The 21262-nt window shown below is 38.9% G+C and overlaps 1 protein-coding gene across 1 annotated transcript in view; it reads left to right on the forward strand.

The window, feature by feature from the left end:
* Positions 1-2818: 2818 nt before the first annotated feature.
* Positions 2819-21262, forward strand: part of LOC122808308 (melatonin receptor type 1B-like) — a 157031-nt gene continuing 138587 nt past the window's right edge. The window contains exon 1 of the mRNA XM_044079274.1: positions 2819-2959. Within this exon, the coding sequence (XP_043935209.1) occupies positions 2819-2959 (141 nt within the window). The remainder of the gene's footprint in view (positions 2960-21262) is intronic.

Genomic DNA, 21262 nt, shown 5'->3' on the forward strand with positions numbered 1-21262 from the left:
GTTGTAGCTCATCCTTCCAGGCACTATGGCTGGCATAGGAGAGGAGGTGAAATGCTGGGGCATTCAGGATTCCAGGGTCATGGTTGCACTCCTAGTGAAATACCATGAGAAGAGACCACTGCAGTTCTAGTACCAGTCTTCCCAATACAAAGTAGAGGCCTGGGACAATCTCACATGTGATCCCACCGGTGCTACTGGCATCCCTCGAACTGGTGAGCAGGTCCGGTACCATTTCACTGAACTTGAGCAGAGGAAGACGGAGCTCTTGCACCAGTATATCCAAGAAGCATGGTTACAGAATGTCCCAGAAGTATGTAAGTATCAGTATCAATTAGTGTTTGTGTAGTAAGAAGATATCCAGAGGCAGAGAAATACAAAAACTCTTTATTAAAACAAAAAATGGTAAGTGCTTTTGCGGTCATCTGCTTCTTCAGACCATACTACAAACAAAAGGATACAAGCTTGAAATGCCCTGCTATGGGGATAGCATCCCCAAATTACTTAAACACTGGCAGATAATAAATTTACAACTTTGCATTGATTATATGAAACTTCTCAACGATCACTTTAAGCCAGAAGAAGAAACTCTGGCAAAGGAGATAGATGACATGTTCACCATGATATGTGAAGTTTACGTTGGTGAAGTATACACCGACTTGGTGAATGAACTTGTTGACAGAATCTCTATGTATGATCGTAAATTGCTGGTGGAGAAGACTAAAAAGTCGAATAGAGACTGTGCTGATTTTTGATAGCGGCAAGTGTTCTCATGGCCAAGAACCAATCAGCCCTCAACCCTCTCAGCAAGAGGAGTTGCAGAGGACCGACATTCAGCTCTGAATGGAGTGGGCAGGAGTGTGGGTCCACCTGAGGAAAGAAGACGATGCCCGGATGTACAAACCTCAATCGGAAGTAATGTCAATTCAGCTTCAGATGTGTTGAATGGATTCAGGAAACCAAAGGCTGAAAGAATAAATGACAAAACATGAGAACTTAGAGCAGATTTACAAACAGTAGTGAACTGTAATATACCATCAGAAGAAAGATGTACATCCCATGCTATTGTTCCACAAGATGTAACACCAGCAGTAAGACCTAAAATTGTGTCAGGTGCCAGGGGGAATAGTTTATTGCCTGGTGATTCAGGAAATAGAGTGTCTCAATCATTTCCATTGATTTTTTTGGCCGAAGATCTCCCAATTCAGCAAGAGAAGAGGATAGGATGCTAACAGAACCACAGGAGAAGGCTTTGTTCGAACTCGGCTGTAGAAGACAACTGGAAGGGACCTGCTACCCACAGCCGCAAACAGGTGAACTGATTTTTAACCTGTCTAGCTTTCAGTAGACTGATGAACAATATAGCGTATTGAACAAAGGTCTTTTCTTTGTTCCTGCAAGTAGAAGCATTTTAATAGATACTATTTTAGAACTTAGAATGTTTGCAAGAAACGTTATGTGTAATATTATGTTTCCACTTAAGAACGAAACTTTTAATGTTTTAAAAAAAACAAGCTTGTTTACACCTGAGATCAAACCAGTTCTAGAAGCATTTATTGATGTTTGTGAGAATGACCTAAGGTCTTTAGATAAGAGAGAACAGCATAATAAAGTTATATTCTTTAATTTAACTAATGGGGAAATAGAAGCTCTGAATCAGTTGGCCAGGACACAAAGCATGGTCGCTTGACCTGCAGACAAAGGAGGAGGAGTGGTGATCCTGGATAAATCATGCTACTTTGATAAGATGAGAAGAATGTTAAATGACATACAGGTCTATGCAAAACTGCAGAAATTTCAAGTTATGGGTATTGAGAAGAGGCTGAATTTCTTTTTATATGACCTTCTTATGACACATCAGATCAACTATGAGTTGTATACCTATTTCACTGTTGAACATCTTTCTATACCTATCATTTATGGTTTACCCAAAGTACACAAAGATATAAAAGACCCACCCCTCTGGCTAACTGTGTTGACTAGGGGATGGCTGACCGAGCTGATTTCCATTTATATTGAGAAACAGCTTCCCCCCTTCAAAGAGAAAACTGATATAGTATTAAGAGATACTCAACACTTTCTTCAGGGTCTGTATATTTGGTTGATTTGTTATCATGCTGTACATGAAGTTTTATTTGTTACCATGGATGTTAATTCACTATTCAACGTTGTCTCCAATGAAGAAGGGGTAGATAGAGTCAGGTCATTCTTAGTCCTGGAAGGAACAGTCCCGAATTCTAAGATACATATGCTATGTACTCTCCTTGAATTGGTTCTGGAGAACAATGTATTCATGTTTGAGACAGATTACTTCCTACAAAAGCTAGGAGTAGTGATGGGGACAGCGTGTGCCAATATTTCTGCCAATATAGTATAGGTACACTGGGAGAAACAATCAGTGCTTGTTAATGACCATTTCAAATCTTATGTTAAGTTCGACAGATGTTTTGTAGATGATCTCTTTTTTGTATGGCACTGTCCGAGTGAGCTGCTTTTTGAGTTCAAGAACTACTTAGAAAGTACGACATCCTTTCTTAGATTCACTATGCATTATTCATACACTAGCATAGATTATTTAGATACCACCATTAGAAAGAGTGATCTTGGGCATTTATCCACTAGTGCATACAGGAAGCCATGCAGGAAAAACAATTTATTACATAATACTAGTATGCATCCAAGGTATATGCAGCACAATTTAATTAAGAATCAAGTAATGAGATGTATGAGATTGCATACAGAGAATAAGGACCTGGAGGAAGCACTAGATAAGCTTTGGGTTGATTTGTTGGACAGAGGTTATAGGATAGGCAATATAAAGATGGTTATTACATATACAAAGAATAGTGACTGTGTTAACACACGACCTTATTTTTCAGAAAGGCGTGAACAGTTAACAACTAAAGGTCAAGAAAATCGATTGGAGAATACTAGCAGGGTTACCCTCACCTACTCTAGTGATGTAAGTAGGAGATGCAACATTGTGAAAAGAAATTGGCCCATCCTACTGACGGACCCAGAGGTGTGTAAGGCAGTGGGCACACAACCCCACTTTACTTTCAAGAATAGCAAGTCCTTAAAATGCAGATTATGTTATAAACAAACACAGGTCTCTTTTCCTGTTTCAGAATGTAAGGGCACATTTGCATGTATATCCTGCAGAATTTGCAAATATGTATGGTCTTCAAGTGTTATAATACACCCCAGAACATTGTGGCAACTGGAATTCTCTTTTTATGCTGATAGTCTGACAAAGAATATTGTCTACCTGGCAAAATGCTGCTCCTGTGACTGTTTCTATATTGGAAAGAGAAACAAAAACTTTAAAAGAAAGAGTGATGGAATAGTTAAATGTCATCCGTAATTTAAAATTAACTAATACATTAGCTGAACATGTACAAGAAGGGGGTGATTTACATTGTTTTAAGTTTTTGGTTTTACAAATTGTCTATGCAAGTGCAAGGGAGTGGGATCTGACAAACAACACTGAATATGCAGAACTAAGATGCATTGTTGACTTTAGAGCTAACGTGCCCATTGGTTTAAACAGTGCTGTTTCTTTAAAACCAGCACTGAAGAAGAAAAACTTACTACACTGATTATTTATGTGTTTTTATCTGTGATTGGTTAAGTGCTGTATTTAAGGCTTGTATCCTTTTGCTTGTAGTATGGTCTGAAGAAGCAGATGACGCAAAAGCGCTTACCAGTTTTTGTTTTAATAAAGAGTTTTTGTATTCCTCTGCCTCTTCATATCTTCTTGTTACAAAACTTACTTTGGATTTAATCCAGGCTCCACTACACATTTTTTTCATACATATCAATTAGTGTTTACCAAAGTCCAGCCTGCATATGTGATTGATAGTTATGCATAATTTCTTTTTATCTCCTGTACAGCTGCAAATGACAGGGCTGTGAACATAGATGCCCATGCCAGCAGGGTGCTAAGGCTGCACCAGGAGGCTTGTGAGTACAAATCTAGCTTGCAGTATTCAGGGCAAATAAATAGAAAGCAGTAAGTAGAATGTCAACTGCTAGTAGGTCAAAATGTGTACTGTGTGTAATGAATAAATGAGACATTAACAGAGTAATACTGATGTACAGGATATCTATCAATAAAAGTGCCAGTACCCTTCAATAAAACAAAAACCCAGACTGTCGTGTTTACTTTGGTATGTGGTGGTATGAATCTAAATGTGTACAGGTTCTGCACAGCAACTATGGCTCTGACAGCATCAATTAATTGAGGGTCATCTGACAAAGAATGTGGAGCTGTAAACAAAACAAAACAAGAGATCAATGATATGAAATAGTCCATGCACCAAGATCTGATCCTGCAGTAGTAATGTGTAAACTATTATACTGTTTCCCCTACAGCAGTGCTTTGTGTTAACTATTGCTTTCCAGATTGTAATATGTCAAAGTATTAATACACAGTACAAGAACTATTTGCCATGCACGAATGTCAGAATTACAAGGTCAGATTGTCCAACCAAGAGAGTATTAGACAGAAAGCAGTCAATCAAGAAACAGCAGTTCCTCAATAGCTCATTGTGTTGAAACGCAATCTTGTTGTACCTTTTTGCACAAACAGGCATGGTTTGAATTCCGGGAGTGGTAGTAAGCTGTATGCATAATTTCACCCAAGAATATGTGAATATATGTAGAAACAGTCACGTAGTGTTAACAGAAATTTCCTCCATAGGTCTGGCAGGTAAGGCAATGTTTCTAGTAGCTGTAAGAAGGCTGTACTAATACACTGTGTACAGCACTTCCACTGTCCAACCCAAGGCTGCAAATGACAGCAAGACAAGTACATACACAAAACAGTTTCTACCGATAAATGTCCCACAAGTGTCACGCTGTCACGGCTAGTGGTCACCGCTGCCAATACCCAGGGTGACAGAATTCCAGATGGAGTATAGCAGTAGCACAGACAAAGCATGAGTTCAGGGCAGCCCTGTCAGTGTCACATATGTAACCTTGAATATGTGAATATGTGTAGAAACAGTCAGGTAATTTTAACAGATATTCCCATCACAGATCTGCCCGGTAAAGAAATATATGTATTAGCTTTAAGAAGGCTTGCATAATACACTGTGAACAAACATTCCACTGCCCAGCTCCAAGCCATAGGTAGATGTAAAGTGAGATCATACCTGGTGAGTTATGAGTAGAGTAATGATCAGTACAGTTGTGAAAAATTGAAGCCTATACAGCTGTTTATTGACATCTCTCTCTCTCCCCAACCCTATCTGCATCAATAATTCATACACATAATCAATGGGTATGTTTTTCTCCAAAACTACTGTTGGGTCATGTGTCCTATTGTTCTACAAATATTGAATCATTTGATTATTAATATTCCCCATTCAAATACTGCCATTGGTGGCCTGTTGCTATCAACGTAACCTGCATGCCATTACGATGCCTACTGTTGTTCCATTTAAGCATGTGTTCTGCTTGCTAAGCAACTGTTTCCAATCTGTTGTTTTGGGTTAATTGGAACACCCATGCATGCAGTGTAAACTAATTTTGAAATGTTTTGTTCATGACTAATCAACATATTTTGTAAAACCTCAACACCATAGAACATCTGGGAAGGCAGATCCCGGTGTATCCACCTGTCCTGCCTCATCTGGCTGTGGCACTAGGCCCCAGCACATCTGGGACCCAACCCGGTACCTCCTCGTCTGCTGGTCCTGCACCACCTTCAGGTGGGACCGCCATAGGGGACAGAGCCCGTCCCGTCCCTGGGAACGTGAGCGGACAGGAAACATTCACCCATAGCCAGAACCAGGGTTCAATGTGTAGCACCATCCAAAATTAGTTTGGTAGACAGCTGCACCAGATTGAGGGTCACCTGGCACACCTTGAGGGTCAGCCTGCCCCTCCTGTCCAGCCCCCAGCACAGCCACCTTTGGGGCCGTGAAGGTGGAGGGGTGACTGCCCATGGGTGGGGACCTCAGTCTCACTGTAATCACTTGGAAGCACATAGGCATCTGATTCCCAACTACCCTCCCCGTCCAAGGTGTTTACCACCCACATGTTTCATGTACCGCCCCTGCCTGCTGTCTTGTCTGTCTTGTCTTACATCCCCAAATATACCTCCACAAATATAACTACTATCCTTCCCCAACATCCCACTCTCACCTTAAAAAGATAAAAGGGCATCTGTTCCCAAAAATAAAATTATGCCCCATACATAGCTGCCCATTTCATACACATGTTCACTGTGCACATTTGGCTTGACGACATATTACTGTTGTCCTCACCCCTCTCTCAGGGGTTTGAGTGTCCAAATTCACCTCCAAATTCTGTAGAAATTCACAGATGTTGCTGTAGAAGAAATGGACAGCTATAGCCCTTTCCTACACCCGTCCTGCACATCCCTAGCTACCTTTCATACCATATATCTGTCTGTTCCCCTTTTTTTTACCACTTTCCTATCACCCCTTTTTCTTTTCTTTTAAAAAAATTAACCTGGGGGTAAGCGGGAATAAGCGGCAGTAAATAAATCTAAAACAGATTAACCTTAGCTTGGCATCACTTACCATCACATAAACCCATGCAAGCCCACTTGCAACTACTTAAAAGTGCTTTAATCACTCTGTATTCATCAGACCTTGCTCTGCCCAGCCCTACCAAGTCTCAAACACAGAATGCAGTACTTTATAATCACAGCAACATACCACTATACCATCTGAGCTGAAAGAATTGTGAATGCTTTGACAAACATATCATGCATTCTGGTCATTTAGCATTAAGGAAAAAAATCATCAATCCCAAGGCTCAAACCCATAACCCTGTACACTATACTCAAAACAATGCACACTACACCATCTGAGCAGTAGCAAAGAAGGTTGGGTTGCTTTTTTAATCATATCATGCAATAGAGGCATGCAACCTTAGGGAAAAAGTTCTGTGGAATCATTCATGTGTTGTATATAGACATCTACATATATATATATATATATATATATATATATATATATATATATATATATATATATGTGTGTATATATATATATATATATATATACACACACACACACACACACACACACACACACACACACACACACATATCTATAAATATATATATATATACATGCATACAGATATATATATATATATATATATATATATATATATATATATATATATATGTGTGTCTGTTGAAACATATATATGAAATAGTAGACATAATATAGATATACATATATAAATATATAAAGGAAGCAAAATATATATATCCAAAATACCTGAGTAGATAAGCTGAGAAAGTTGATGTAGTAACACTGTATGTCCTAACATATATTGACTGAAATATCACAAGTCTGGGACTCAGTTGCTTTCATTAGTTAGTGACCTCAATCCCCACATCATTCCACTGATGTGTCAGGAATACACAACAGTTATGGGGACCAGACCAAGGATATCGGCCAGACAACTGGACAGCTTATGAATGTGTGGACATAACACAACATTAGGGAAACTACACTCAGCTACAAGCAACATTCAAACTACAATCAGACTGACATAACACTACACAAATCCAGTTCTGGGACTGTACACATGCATTTGGAAATATAAAAGGCACTACAGGGATGTAACACAAGTGGAAAACAGACACTGGTGTGAAAGTGCATACCTCCAACCAATTGCACCATAGTCATAGTGACATACCAGCAAGAAAACTGAACACTACATTATATAGACCATGTGAGCAACAATATCCCTTTTGCCACTCCAACATTACCTCTACATATACTGCCACAGGTCTCAGTGTAGTGGGAATCTTGAGGTGTTGTGGGACATGTCATGGTCTGCCCGTACAAACATATACAGGTGATAGGGAACCAGAAACCGGAGCAACATGCACAGTCAGATAGAAAGGGCCCATGACACTCACATGTACCCCCTTCCTACACAGCCCAAATAACATGTACACACTACAGTGCTACACAATTCTGACAGTCTGTTAATGGCCAGACATACACAGACTTCTCAAATATACAGTTACCCACAGAATGTATAGGCACAGGACTCATATCTATGGCTGGTTCCTTGTTACATGTCGGGGGTCTATGACATCAGTGAGATGGTAGCAGGAATGAAGGCAATAAATAATGATTCTACATACTTCTGAACCTTTTAGTGCATGACCTTTGGACAAAGTCTGATATAATTGAGGGACGGAGGCCCAAACACAGGGGTATAGTGGACATATTGCTGTTATAAATGTAGCCAGCTGCTGGTGTTACAGGGTTTGTTGCCACGTATCTTTTCTGAGGGATATGAAGTCAGTAACACCAATGGATGTTAGCATTTACTGACTGCATTCCCCAGAGTATCCTATTAATTAGCCAAGAACAACAACTGTCTGGGGAATAGAACAAACATATGAGCCACACATCTGGACAGTGTCTAGGCCTCTGAACAGTGAAGAGGTATGACTGCAGTGATGTAACAGAATGGAAATCCCCTGATAGCTGCCAAACATGTCACCCAACACCTTATGAAGTGTAGTAAGAACAATATGGTACTCCCCCACATCACTTCTGGTCACTTACCCATGTATATTCAAATATAGCATGCACTACAGAAATGGAACTGCAGTGAAAAGCAGATAGTGGTACAAAAATGTCCACCCAAAAATATTTGCACCACAGTCACAGCAACATACCAGTACCCAAAATGAACTCCAGAGAAGAATGTCTGAAAAAATATATCCTGAATGGAAGTTGCACACTACACTGACATAAACTGGCCAAAACTACAGTGTACTGGGAATCTTGAGGTGTTACAGGACATTTCACAGTCTTCCCCTACAAGCATACAGACCTGATATACTGCCAGAAGCTGTAGCAGCATGAAGAGTAAGATAGGTAAAGGATGCATGGTACTCACATCTGCTACTCTCCCTACCAAGCCCAACAAACATTTACACATAACACTGCTATGCAATCTTGGCAGTCTGTTCACAATGGCCAGACATACATAACTGTCATATGCACAGATTTCCACAGAATTACATGGGTATGGAACCATAATCCTGGCCACCACTGCATACCATGGCCAGGAGTCTGCCAATTCATTGGCATGATAACTGGAGTGCAGTTGGTAAATAATGATATGTCATAGCTCTCCTCCTCATAGTGCAGGACATCTGGACAACACATGATGTACTTGTGGGACAGGGGACTGGAAAGAGGGATATATCACTCATAATGGTGTTACAAACTGAAACAGTAGCTTGTGTTACGTGTGTTGTTGTAACATAACATCCCTGAAGGATATGATGTCTGGAACACCAATGGATGTCAACAGTTACTGACTACAATCCTCACATTATCATACAAACCCCACAAAAATAGACGTTGTTTGAGGAACAGACCAAGCATAACATGTTGGTCAACATGCCAGTTGAGAGGTATGTTAGAGGCATATCACTGTTAGATGTCAAGTAACCCAGTAAATGCATGTCATGATGAAACCTGTCAATCTAGCAACCCTCCATATATATAACAGCACTAATGACATACAATCTGTACTCAAATCTGGAGCTTTGTCACCCATGCTGTTGGGCTGTCTCCACATATCCTGTCCTGTGAGGTATTTCTGCCTACTGTCTGTGAAGCTGTAGCCTCAACACCTCCGTAATGTTCCCCATACAGGCAAGGAAAATGGGCAAGGCCCACATGAAGGGTGTCCAATATATTGGAACTAGCAGTTTCCAGGCCAACACCAAAATAATATATGGGCACGTATATAGCTTTATGGCCTCAGCAATATCCAACAGGACAATATAAACCCTATCAAGGTAGGCTGAATGCTTGTGGTGGACAGCAGCAATACACAACTACCATCATAGGTGGAAATAATCGCCAGGCAAGCCAAGAAGGAACAAGTGACACATTGGAAGCCATGTCACCTTGTTCTGTACAAGCAAATAATGTCACAGGTGATGTACCCTAAGGATGTCTTTGAGTGCAAACTGGAAACATGCACCAAGGCCAATGACTATGCCTTCCAGATGTGTGTCTTCAATTCCAGAGGCAACACACATATCTGCTCTGTAGTGGTGGTCAATAACACCACATACACATGTGCCATAGATATAGGCAACTGGCTCCAGACAGGTGATATTTAAACATCACCCCCCTGTGCCCCCATAGGTACACATGTGTATGTACAGCCCCTGCCCCATTCCCTTCATGATCAGGAAGCAGGTCTGTAATGCCCTCTCAAAGACAACAAATAGAGGTCTTCATAGGCCTGATATCATTCCTGGTTGCATCCAACATGAACACAGGCATGGGCTCTCAGACCCATTCTGCAGTGTAGTCAAACACAGCCGTAGCACCGATATCATCCCATCTGGACAGAGGACAGACAGAAAGTTGATAAAAAACAGGTTATACATTAGCGTTAATGTTCAGAAGGATATAAGTCTAAAACTGAAAAGATTGCATTATGTCATCACAGCAGTCCTCAATGACATGGCCAAAAATCTCAATACTCTCCATTTAATATAGTAATATAATATTAATATCCAATAGGTGATAAATAAAAATATACAGCTCAACTCCCCATACCAAGATAGTGCAGTGGTCAGACTCCCAGCTTTGCATGATGGCATACACGGTTCGAGAAATACAACAGGCAATCTAAATTTACTTAGGAAAGCAGTGTTAAAAGTGCTATGTTCATATTAAAATATGTGGTAAGTTATTTTTGTCACCCATGGTAGTGTAGCTGGTGTAAAATGGATGTGTGAGTGCATATAACATGTGAAAACACCCATTTATACATGTGTCCCATACAGTATAGTTACACCCCTTGTTACTGTAATGAAAGCACATACAGCCATGTCATGTAATGGAAATCATATACACTTACTAAATGAAGTCATCAGTGTGGTATATCATGAGAATGAGCCATGAGCAATGGTGAGCAATGCTCAGCTATGCTTAGCAGGTTTAACAACATATTTCTGTTGTCCTCACTACTCTTTCTGAGGTTTGAGTGTCCACATTCACTTCCAAATTCTGTACAAATGTACAGCTGTTGCTATATAAGAAATGGGCAGCTATGAACATTCTGTACACCCGTCTTGCATATCCATAGTTATCTTTCATATTGTTCTTCCCTCTGTGTGCCTCTTTTCCACCACTTTCCTATCACCCCTTTCTCTTTTCTTTTAAAGAATTAGTGCAGGTGTAAGCGTGAGTAAGTAGTTGTAAGAGCAACAAAATTATCAGCGGTGCTAAATTTTGAACCCAGGGCCCTGTATACCACAGTTACAGTGATGCACCACTACACCACTTGAACTGTAGTGACTGCTGATACTTTTTCCAACATATGCTCATTCAACACTAGGGAAAAGATTCCGTAGAATCAGTCAGGTTTTGTATTTATACATATACACGTATATATGTATGGAGATGCATATATACAGACAAATATATACATAATACAAATAGTGACACACACACACACACACACACACACACACACACACACACATATATATATATATATATATATATATATATATATATATATATATATATATATATGCCCATAACATGTAGTGGAGTCATACCTCAGACCCATGCCTACTAACCCCTTACTGCAGGAAATCTGGCTCAAGGCTTTACAATTGAGGGGACACTGGGACAAAACTAGGGACATATTTCAAATATTGCTCCTATAAATGTAGAATGTTGCCAAAGTGACAGTTTTTTTTTCAGCATACATGTTCTGAAGGAAGTGAGTTCTGAAGCTGAAATTTATGTCTTCATTTATTTTTCAGAAATCCTCAGATCATCACAGTGATTTACCAGGGATATGAAAATAATGCATCTGTGGAACAGACCAGAAATATGAGCAATAAACCTAGACATATTGCAACAATCCAGACAGTCATGGGGTAAGCTCAGAAACCCTTAGTGCAATGAACATGGGCCAGGCCTGACAAAGTTGGGGGAGAAAGCCATGGGACATATCTGAAATAGTGGAGTAGATAAGCTGACACAGTTGCTACAGTAACACCCTCATGCTTGTCCTAACTTATATTGACTGAAATAACATAAGTCCAACACTCAATTACTTCCCATTAGTTGGTGACTGACGTCCTCAAATCAACCCACCGATCTGTCAGAAATACACAATACTTATGGGGTTCAGCCAACACTATGTCCTACAAATATCTTGACTTAACATCATATTAGGGAAACTACACTCAGCTGCTAAGCATGTCACCAAGCACTGTCCAAACTACAGTCAGACTGACACAACACAAACCTAAATCTGCTAGGGGAATTACACATGTACTGGCAAAGATATCAGGCACTGCAGGGATGTCACAGTACTGAAAAGCAGACACCAGTGTGAAAATGCATACCCATAACTAATTTAACCACAGTCACAGTGACATACCGGTAAGTCAAAGGAACAGTATAGTATAAGGACTGTGTGAACAAAAACATCTCAACATGTTTGCCACTCACACACCACCCTCACATGCACTGGCCCCATTCACAGTATACTACGATGCCTGACTGTGGTATGGGACATGTCTCAGTCTGCCCCTACAAACATATACAGCTGATAGACCACCAGAAACAGCAGCACCATGCAGAGGCAGATAGAAAAAGAAGCCATAACACATACATCCATGCCCCTCCCCACACAGGCCAAATAACATTGACACAATACACTGCTACACAACCCTGACAGTCTGTCAACAATTGCCAGAAATATACAGACCTCTCAACTCTACTGTTCGGAGGTATAACTGCACTGCATGTTTTATATATACATATTTTTCCTTCCTTTATATTTTTATATATATATATATATATATATATATATATATATATATATATATATATATATATATATATATATATATATATATATATATATATATATATATATATATATATATATATATATCATCAGACATATATATATATATATATATATATATATATATAGATATATATATGTGTGTGTGTGTGTGTGTGTATGTTTATATACAAGACATGAATTATTCCACAAAGCTTTCTCCCTAATGTTGTATGCCTCTATTGCATGATATGTTTGTAAAAGCAACACTGATTTCTACAGGTCAGATGGTGTAGTGGTACATTTCTCATACTACAGTGTGCAGAGTCATGGGCCCAACAATTGTGACTGCTGTGTTTTTTTTCATTAATGTTAAATGACCAGAATGCATGATATGTTTGTTAAAGCATTATAAAGTTTTGCAGCTTAGATGGTGTAGTGGTGCTTTGCTGTGATTGTAGAAGACAGCATCCCAGATTTGAGACTTGGCAGGGCTGACTATTTTGTTGCTGGGCAGAAGAAGGTCTGATGGACAGAGAGTGATTATGGCACATTTAAGCATATTATACTTATAATTTTATAAAATAATATATATATACACATTATAATTTTACATTTACCTTCCATGACATCTTCCTATGTGCTTTCATTAAATTATATTCTTGTATGACTATATTGTATGAGGCACTTGTGTTTATATGGGGGTTTCCCATCTTTTCTACACTGACATCCACTTTTGGAACTGCTACACTAGCCTGGTTAACAACAACAAAAAAATTGCTACATAATTTCAGTTTGCTAAACTAATTCTAACACTACTTTCACATAGGAAATAAGTTGCCTGTCTTGGGACTCAAACAATGAATGCCTGCCTGCAAAGTCACAATTTTAACCACTACATTACCTCAGCTTAGAAATTTCAACCTGTCTATTTGCATTTAGTTCTTATGGGATGCTTAAGCTATGCTAAGCAGATGGCCATAACGTGCACGCTCACTTAGCTACACTTAAACATTAATAGGTTAATAAAAAAATTATATAGTATTATTATATTATTACGTTATATGGGGGGGGTATTGTGTTTTGACAAATACTTGGGAGTGCAGTTGTGAAATACTGGCAGTCATTTGGCTTTCAGGCTTCTATCCTTCAGGCACTCCTGCTAATACATATCCTGTTATCTATCAACTTTCTAAGTGTGTGAGGGCAATTTTTCAGGCATGTCCCTAATGTAGTATTTATTCCCCCTATCATTTGTGCTTTTGTTAATGTGCACACCTGTGAGGGAATATCGGCATACATTTGCTTTCATACTTCTACCCTTATGTGATTTATACTGATGCATCACCTGTTCTCTATCAACTTTTTATGTTTGTGGGGCAATATTAGTGCTTTTTCACTTTTGCGGTATTTATCCCCCATTATGTGTGCATTTGCACACATTTCCTACTTTAGCAGGTTACAAAAGTGTCATATGGTACTTTAGCAATGCAGGGGGTGTATCACAGAACTTGCTACACACCCCTTGCATTGCTTTCTTGTTGCTGAGTTTTATTTCAGTGTCTGTGGACACTGAAATGATATTTTTTTCATTTTAGTGTCCATGGACACTGAAATACTGGCATAATATTGGAGCAAAGCTCTATTATTATGCCACTTCAGCTTAGAAAGTGCCATACGGCACTTTCTGAGGGCAGGGGGCGTGTTTAGTATCCATGCACTACTTTGACAGGCCCCCTGCACTCATTCACATTTCCTGTCTATGTAGATTAAACAGCAGCATGCCTTCATGAGTATGCAAGGCACGCTGCTGTTCTAAATGGACACAAACCACTCTGTGCAAGAATAGTCTTATTTTTGCACACAGTTTCTTGAATCTGGGGGGTTGTCTGTACTTACCAAAAGACTTTGTAATAGAGAAGGGAACACAGTTATTAACTCCTCTAACAACAGGAATGATTCAGAACCAACAAGTAAGGTACTATCTGGAAAACGTTTAGCTAAAGAAGTTTTGTATAAGGATGTGGCATCAGTTTTAAATTTCTCCTCTGACCCTTTGGCTAAACAACTGAATCAAGTGGAACATCTTGCTTTCATTAGCAACTTAGCTGATCAATTTTGTGAGTTAGAAAAGGGTCTCAAAAATATCGTGCTATGGTGGTTGAAAATAAATATTTTGAACATTGTATTTCATGCAAAATAGTCACTAAGGGACTAAAATTTTTCAAACTTCCTAATGGAGTAGATAAAGATGACCCTTTTTTCAAGAGCTTACAACCTTTTTTAATAATGTAGGCAAGATTTTCTGAAGCTTCTAATTAAATGTAACAGTCAGAATACTGAGACATTAAAAAGTGACATAGAAGTCATTGACAAAAACATTCAGGAACAATTAAAAGGTCATGGAGAGTATAACAAAGACTGCTATAAAATACTTGATGCTGTTGACAAATATGAACAATTGGTCATTTAAAGGAAATTCAAAAAAATAGAATGAGATGCGAATGCCTATAATAATGGTAATGCTTTTTTGTGGAATCAGAAGGTAAACAACAGTAGTCTAGACAATTTCAACAATTCCAGAATCAGAGATATACCTGTAGTTCTGCTGTAAAGAATGGTGCTGGCACTTTAAATTTCAGCAATAAACAGGCATCTAATGCAGTGCGAGTGTCAGAAACTAAGCACCACCAAAGAGTGGGGTCTTCTACTAGTGTAGTAATGAAAACACCAATTACTATCTCGGTGGATGAGGAAACTACACAAAACAAGGTAGTTCCAGGTTCAAAAAACTCCAAAGTGGCAAAAAACAGGACAAGCTCGAAACAGTCAAAGGAGAAGCCATTTTCGAAAGTACATTCAACTACTTTGGCACATGCAAATTGTGAGACTAAATTGTATAATTTAACTGATGTATCATTAACTGTTGAACAACAATGAGTCCTAGAACTTGGCCTTAATTTCGTTCCCAGTAAGAGAGCTGATACAGCGAATAATCTACTGGAACTAAAACTATATACCAGGAAATTGAATTTAAAGTATATTATGAAAGACATCAACATTAACGTAAGGAGAAGTGTTCACAAACCTTTAGCATTTAATCCTCCATTACATACGACTCTAAATGTCTTTGATGTTTTTCATGAAATAGAAATTAGACATTTTAAATGACAAACCTATTACAACGTATTATAATTTAACCAGGGAAGAGAAAAAAGCTTTTTTGGATCTTAAGAAAAATCATGATTTACATTTTATGAAGGCTGACAAGGGAGGTGGGATGGTTACTGTGCAGACATCAGATTACAATAAGGCAATGGCAAATATTTTATGCAATGTAAGTGAATATTTGAAGTTACATATGATATTATTGATAGAAGTTATAAATATGCAGAACATTGCCTTTATGATTTTCTTACGAATGTAGACTTAGCAGTTGAACTATATGATTTTTTTCTCAGTGGATAATTGCAAAATAGGTATACTATTCGGTATACCCAAGATTCATAAAAATGGTGTTAACCCAGCTTTCTGGCCTATAGTTGCAGCCTCTGGTAGTGTAACAGAAGGAATCTCATTGTTTTTAGATTCTGTCTTAAATCCTTGGGTTCAGGCATTACCGTGTTATATTAAGGATTCCTGGTGTTTTTTGGACCAAATTATGTTTTTTTCTCTCAGTAGTAAATTTCCTAAACAGGAATGACATGATTTTGTTATGTTGACTGTTGACATAGTGTCTCTGTACACTTCTATTCCTCAGGTAGATGGTTTAGAATAAGTAGCTATTTTTATATAAATATACAACTTGGAGTAATTCTACCATCAAGCTGTACAATTCTCTTGCAGATTTGCTGTTGAAAAGCAATTATTTTGTTTTTAATAGAAACTATTATAAACAATTCAAGTGAGTAGCTATGGGAGCCACTGTAGCCCCAGCCATTGCAGGGTTGGTTATGGGGTGGTGGGAAAAATAAATTTTATCCACCATGAGTCTCTTTCCTAATTTCATTTTTTACTGTATGTTTCCCAATGACATACTTTTTATCATAAAAGGTCCTATAGAACTTACTGTTCCATTTTTAGAAGAACTAAATAGGAGTTGTATTTTTTTTACTTTTACCTTAGGAGAAGTAGGCAACAAAGTTTGCTATTTAGATATTGAATTGAGTTGGGACATGGTTGGAAAAGTTTTCTGCAGTAAAATGTATAGGAAGAACACTTATGTTAACAGCTTTTTATATTGCCAAAGTAACCATCCAGGTTTTATGAAAAAGAACATCCCTAAAGGTCAGTATGTCAGAGCATCCCATATTGTGAGCAAAGATGTAGATTTTTATAATGAGATTGATTTCATCACTGAGTTATTTGTTCACAGAGGATACCCTGTAGATTTATTGAAAAAGTTAGCTTTGGACATTAAGAATAGATGGCTAGTAGATTTTCCACCAATTTTAGAAAAAGGACTGATTGTTAAAAATACAGTTAACAGTGATGACCAGATGGTTGTTCCCGCTTGATGTGTAATAGATATGACTGTAGAGAGCAAGAAAATCATGTAAGCTATTCAAAATAATTGGAAGATCATTGAAGGTAACAGTGAACTACATAATGCCTTGGGAGGGGCACATAATTTTGTTTTCAAAAAGGGTAATAGTATAAAAGGCATGATAAAAACAGATGATACCTTAATACCGCTTCCCATGACAGATAAAAGCAAAGGCACATATAAGTGTCATAGTTGCAACACGTAGGTATATACATGAAGGGCCTTATGTTATTTTAAATCATTTACATCATATCATTAGCATTCCTGGTAGATTCAGTTGTTCTACCAGTAATATAGTTTATATTGCTTTGTGTTCTGGGTGCTCTGCCTTTTATATAGGCATGACCACGAGAAATTTGAATACGTGTATTAGAAAACACTATTATGCTGTTAAAACTAAAGATGGCAATAATGCCCTTTATAGACATTCTGTTACTTGCAGTGCATAGAAAACTTTCACTTTTGCTGTGTTAGAACATGTTAAGCAAGATTTGAGAGGGGGGAATATTAAAAATAAAGTAGAAAGGAAAGAGACATTGTGGCAGTTAACGTTGGGGGCAAACAGTCCTCCAGGCTTGAATGATACGATTAATATAAAATGTTTCTTGACTAATAGGAAATTGGTTATTTAATATAATGGCACACATTATATTTTATTTTCTTAGTGAGTACTGTGTTTTTTTTTTAATATTTAGGCCATGGATATGTTATTTAACACTGTATCTTAAAAGTGGGGTTAAGCTTGTTTTTACATTAGATAATTGTAGAAATAATTATTGTTTTATTAATAATTTAGGTGAATCAAGGCTGGTTTTAGTATTTAAAGATGTGAACAGAAAGTAAAATTTGTATTTCGGAAGAAGTCTGTTTGGATTTATTTATTTTAAGTATCTTACTCTTGGATTCAGACAGACTTACTACACTGTGGAACCCTTAACTCTGAAGTTTTGCACAGTGTGGTAAGCCGGAGCAATTTAAAAATCATTCTCCTGCTGATCCAGTATGTGGGAACCAGCTGCAATTCCAATATAGACAGCAATCTCTCTGGAAAAGGTGCACATACATACAATTGCCTGGGTGAAAAGATAGTGGCCAGGATTCACTAATCCCCCATGTAAGACTAATTAAGTTTTACACGGACACTGCAGTGTAAGGGTATGATGTCAGTGCATCATGCATATTCATTTACTTCACAGCTGCAGGTGTCCGTGCTGCGAATCAGCAAGCCTATGCAGATAAGCTGCTAAGGCTGCGCCACCAGGCAGGTTAGTAAATATCCTGCATGTGTGGTCATATAAAAGAAGTGAGAGAGCCTGAAAAAGAGTATTGTAACCCGTTATTAAAGGTATAAAAAGTGTGGAATAACTTCTCTGCATGTACTGTCATATAAAATAAATGAGACAACATGAAAAGGTGTTGTAACCCATTAATAAAGGTATAAAAAGTGTGGAATAACTTATCTGCATGTACTGTTATATAAAATAAGTGAGACAGCGTGAAAAGGTGTTGTAACCCATTAATAAAGGAATATAAAAAGTTTTGAATAGAAGATCTCTGCATGCACTGATATATCAAATAATTGAGAGAGCCACTAGAAAAGTGTGTAATGTAATTAATAAAGGTATAATTCCTGGAGTGTGTCCATGTCACTTTCTGTGATATGTTGTTGTACCCTTGCATAATAGAAATAGTACTGTTGTATTAAGTGCAGTCAACTCGCACATGGGTAGACCCATTTAAAGTGGATGAAGGGAGTGCCAGTAGCTGTTAAGCATATATACAGTCCTCAACTGTCGGTTAATGGCTGGCATGTACAGGTTAATCTGGCACATAAGTAGCTTGTTAATATGTTCCCCAGAAATGTCAGTATGCTGCTAGAAATGTAGGGGGCTGTTAACATATACCTGATAATGTCACCTGAATACATCCAGATATGTAGATACATAAATATAAATGAAAAATATAAATATGTAGCAGTAACATCTGCATCCAGGACAGTTTGTATGTCAGATACAGGTCAGGTATATCAAGACCTAGCAAACCCCATTTCACAATTTAACGGACATTGCCTACTGTAGTAATACATGTAGGGGATATTTAACTGCAGTCAATAGGAATGTAGTGTAAACTCTAAGTATAGATAAGTTGTTAATGGCGGTATCTTTTAACACCCCACTGTATGTGCATAAACAATGCAATTTCACACCTCAATGGGTATATCTAATCTCATAACATTTGTTGGGACACATGTCCTATTGTTATATAAATATCTGCATTTACTTCAATGCATGTGCCCTGTTCACACACCACAAACCTGGTGGCCTGTTGCCACCAATCAATCCTGCATGCTGTTGGAATGTCCACTGTTGTTCTATATATGCATGTGTTATGCTTGCTGTTCAACTGTTTGAACTCTGGTGTGTTGGGTTAATGGGAATACCACTGTATGCTGTTACAACTAAACTGGAATGCTGTTGGCTATTACTAACCCATATTGTACTTAAATCCTCCTAAACATAGAACATATGAGAAGGCTGGTCCCAGTGGACCCACCTGTCCCACCTCAGCTGGCGATGGCACCTGGCACCAGCAGCTCCGGTGCCCAGCCCGGGACCCACTCCTCCATTGGTCTTGTGCCACCTTCAGGTGGAAGCGCTGCAGGGGATGGGGCTCATCCCCCCTGTGCAAGTGCGGGCGGATGAGGGCCACCTATCACCCTCCGAACGGTCCGGGCTGTGGTGCATAGGAAGATCCAGCGTTCAGTCGCTGATCCTCTATGCCAGCTCAAGGCAAGAGTGGCATGACTCATGGGTGAGCCTGCCCCTCCTACGCAGCCCCCAGCACAGCCATCCCCCGGGCTGTGAAGGTGCAGTGGTGACTGCCCATGGGTGGGGATCTCAGTTCCACTGTTGCCATCTGTGGGCTCATGGGCTTGCGATTTCCAAACACCCTTCCCCATCAATGGTGTTCACCCATCCTATGTGTCATACTCCGCCCCTGTATGCATCTTGTTTGTCTTGTCTGTTTACCTCCCCAACCTACCTCCCAAAATATATCTACTTCCCCTACCCCACATTCCACTCTCACCAGAAAAAAAAAAGGGCAATCTGCACCCAAAAAAAAAAAATACGCACCATACATAGCTGTCCAATTCGCACACATGTCCGCTGGACACAAACAGAATTTTAATTGGCAGTACAACATACTTTGTTGTCCTCACCCCTCTCTCAGGGGTGGAAGGTTTCAAAATTCCATTAAATTACTAGTATATGCTGTTGCCGTTAAAGAAATGGGTAGCTATGGACCTTCCCTACACCCGTCCTGCACATCCCGAGCTGTTTTCCCTACTGTCTTTCCCTCTTTGTGCCCCTTTTTTCAACACTTTCCTATCTCCTCATTTTCTTTTCTTTCGAAGAAATGAGCATGGGGGTTAGCGGGAGTAAGCACCTTTAAGCAGTAGTTAGCGTGTTTGCACGAGTGTGTGCTTAGCTAAGCTTGTGTGCGCTTAGCTAAGCATCACGCAAACCCACACAAACCCGCTTACAACTGCTTAAAAGTGCCTTAGTCACTCTGTATGTCAGAGCCCTTGTTCTGCTCAGCAGCAAAATAAAATACCTCTGTCAGTCTTAAACCACGGACACTGTACACACTAGACTGCATGAAGTACCACTGAGCCATGGTAAACATACAACAAATTGGTGCTGAAACCAATATATCATGCATCAGAATGAGTGAATGTAAAGGCCAAATAGGAATGCCATAACACAAATCCTGTTCTGTGGATCTTTACCAGCAGTTCTTGTGGAATTGCATTACATGACAGTGAAAAGAGAACCAGCCATTCTAGCAGGAAATAATGTTACA

The sequence above is a fragment of the Protopterus annectens genome, chromosome 8.part0, assembly GCF_019279795.1.
Source record: "Protopterus annectens isolate FY-2018-M chromosome 8.part0, PAN1.0, whole genome shotgun sequence".
Lineage (NCBI taxonomy): Eukaryota > Metazoa > Chordata > Ceratodontiformes > Protopteridae > Protopterus > Protopterus annectens.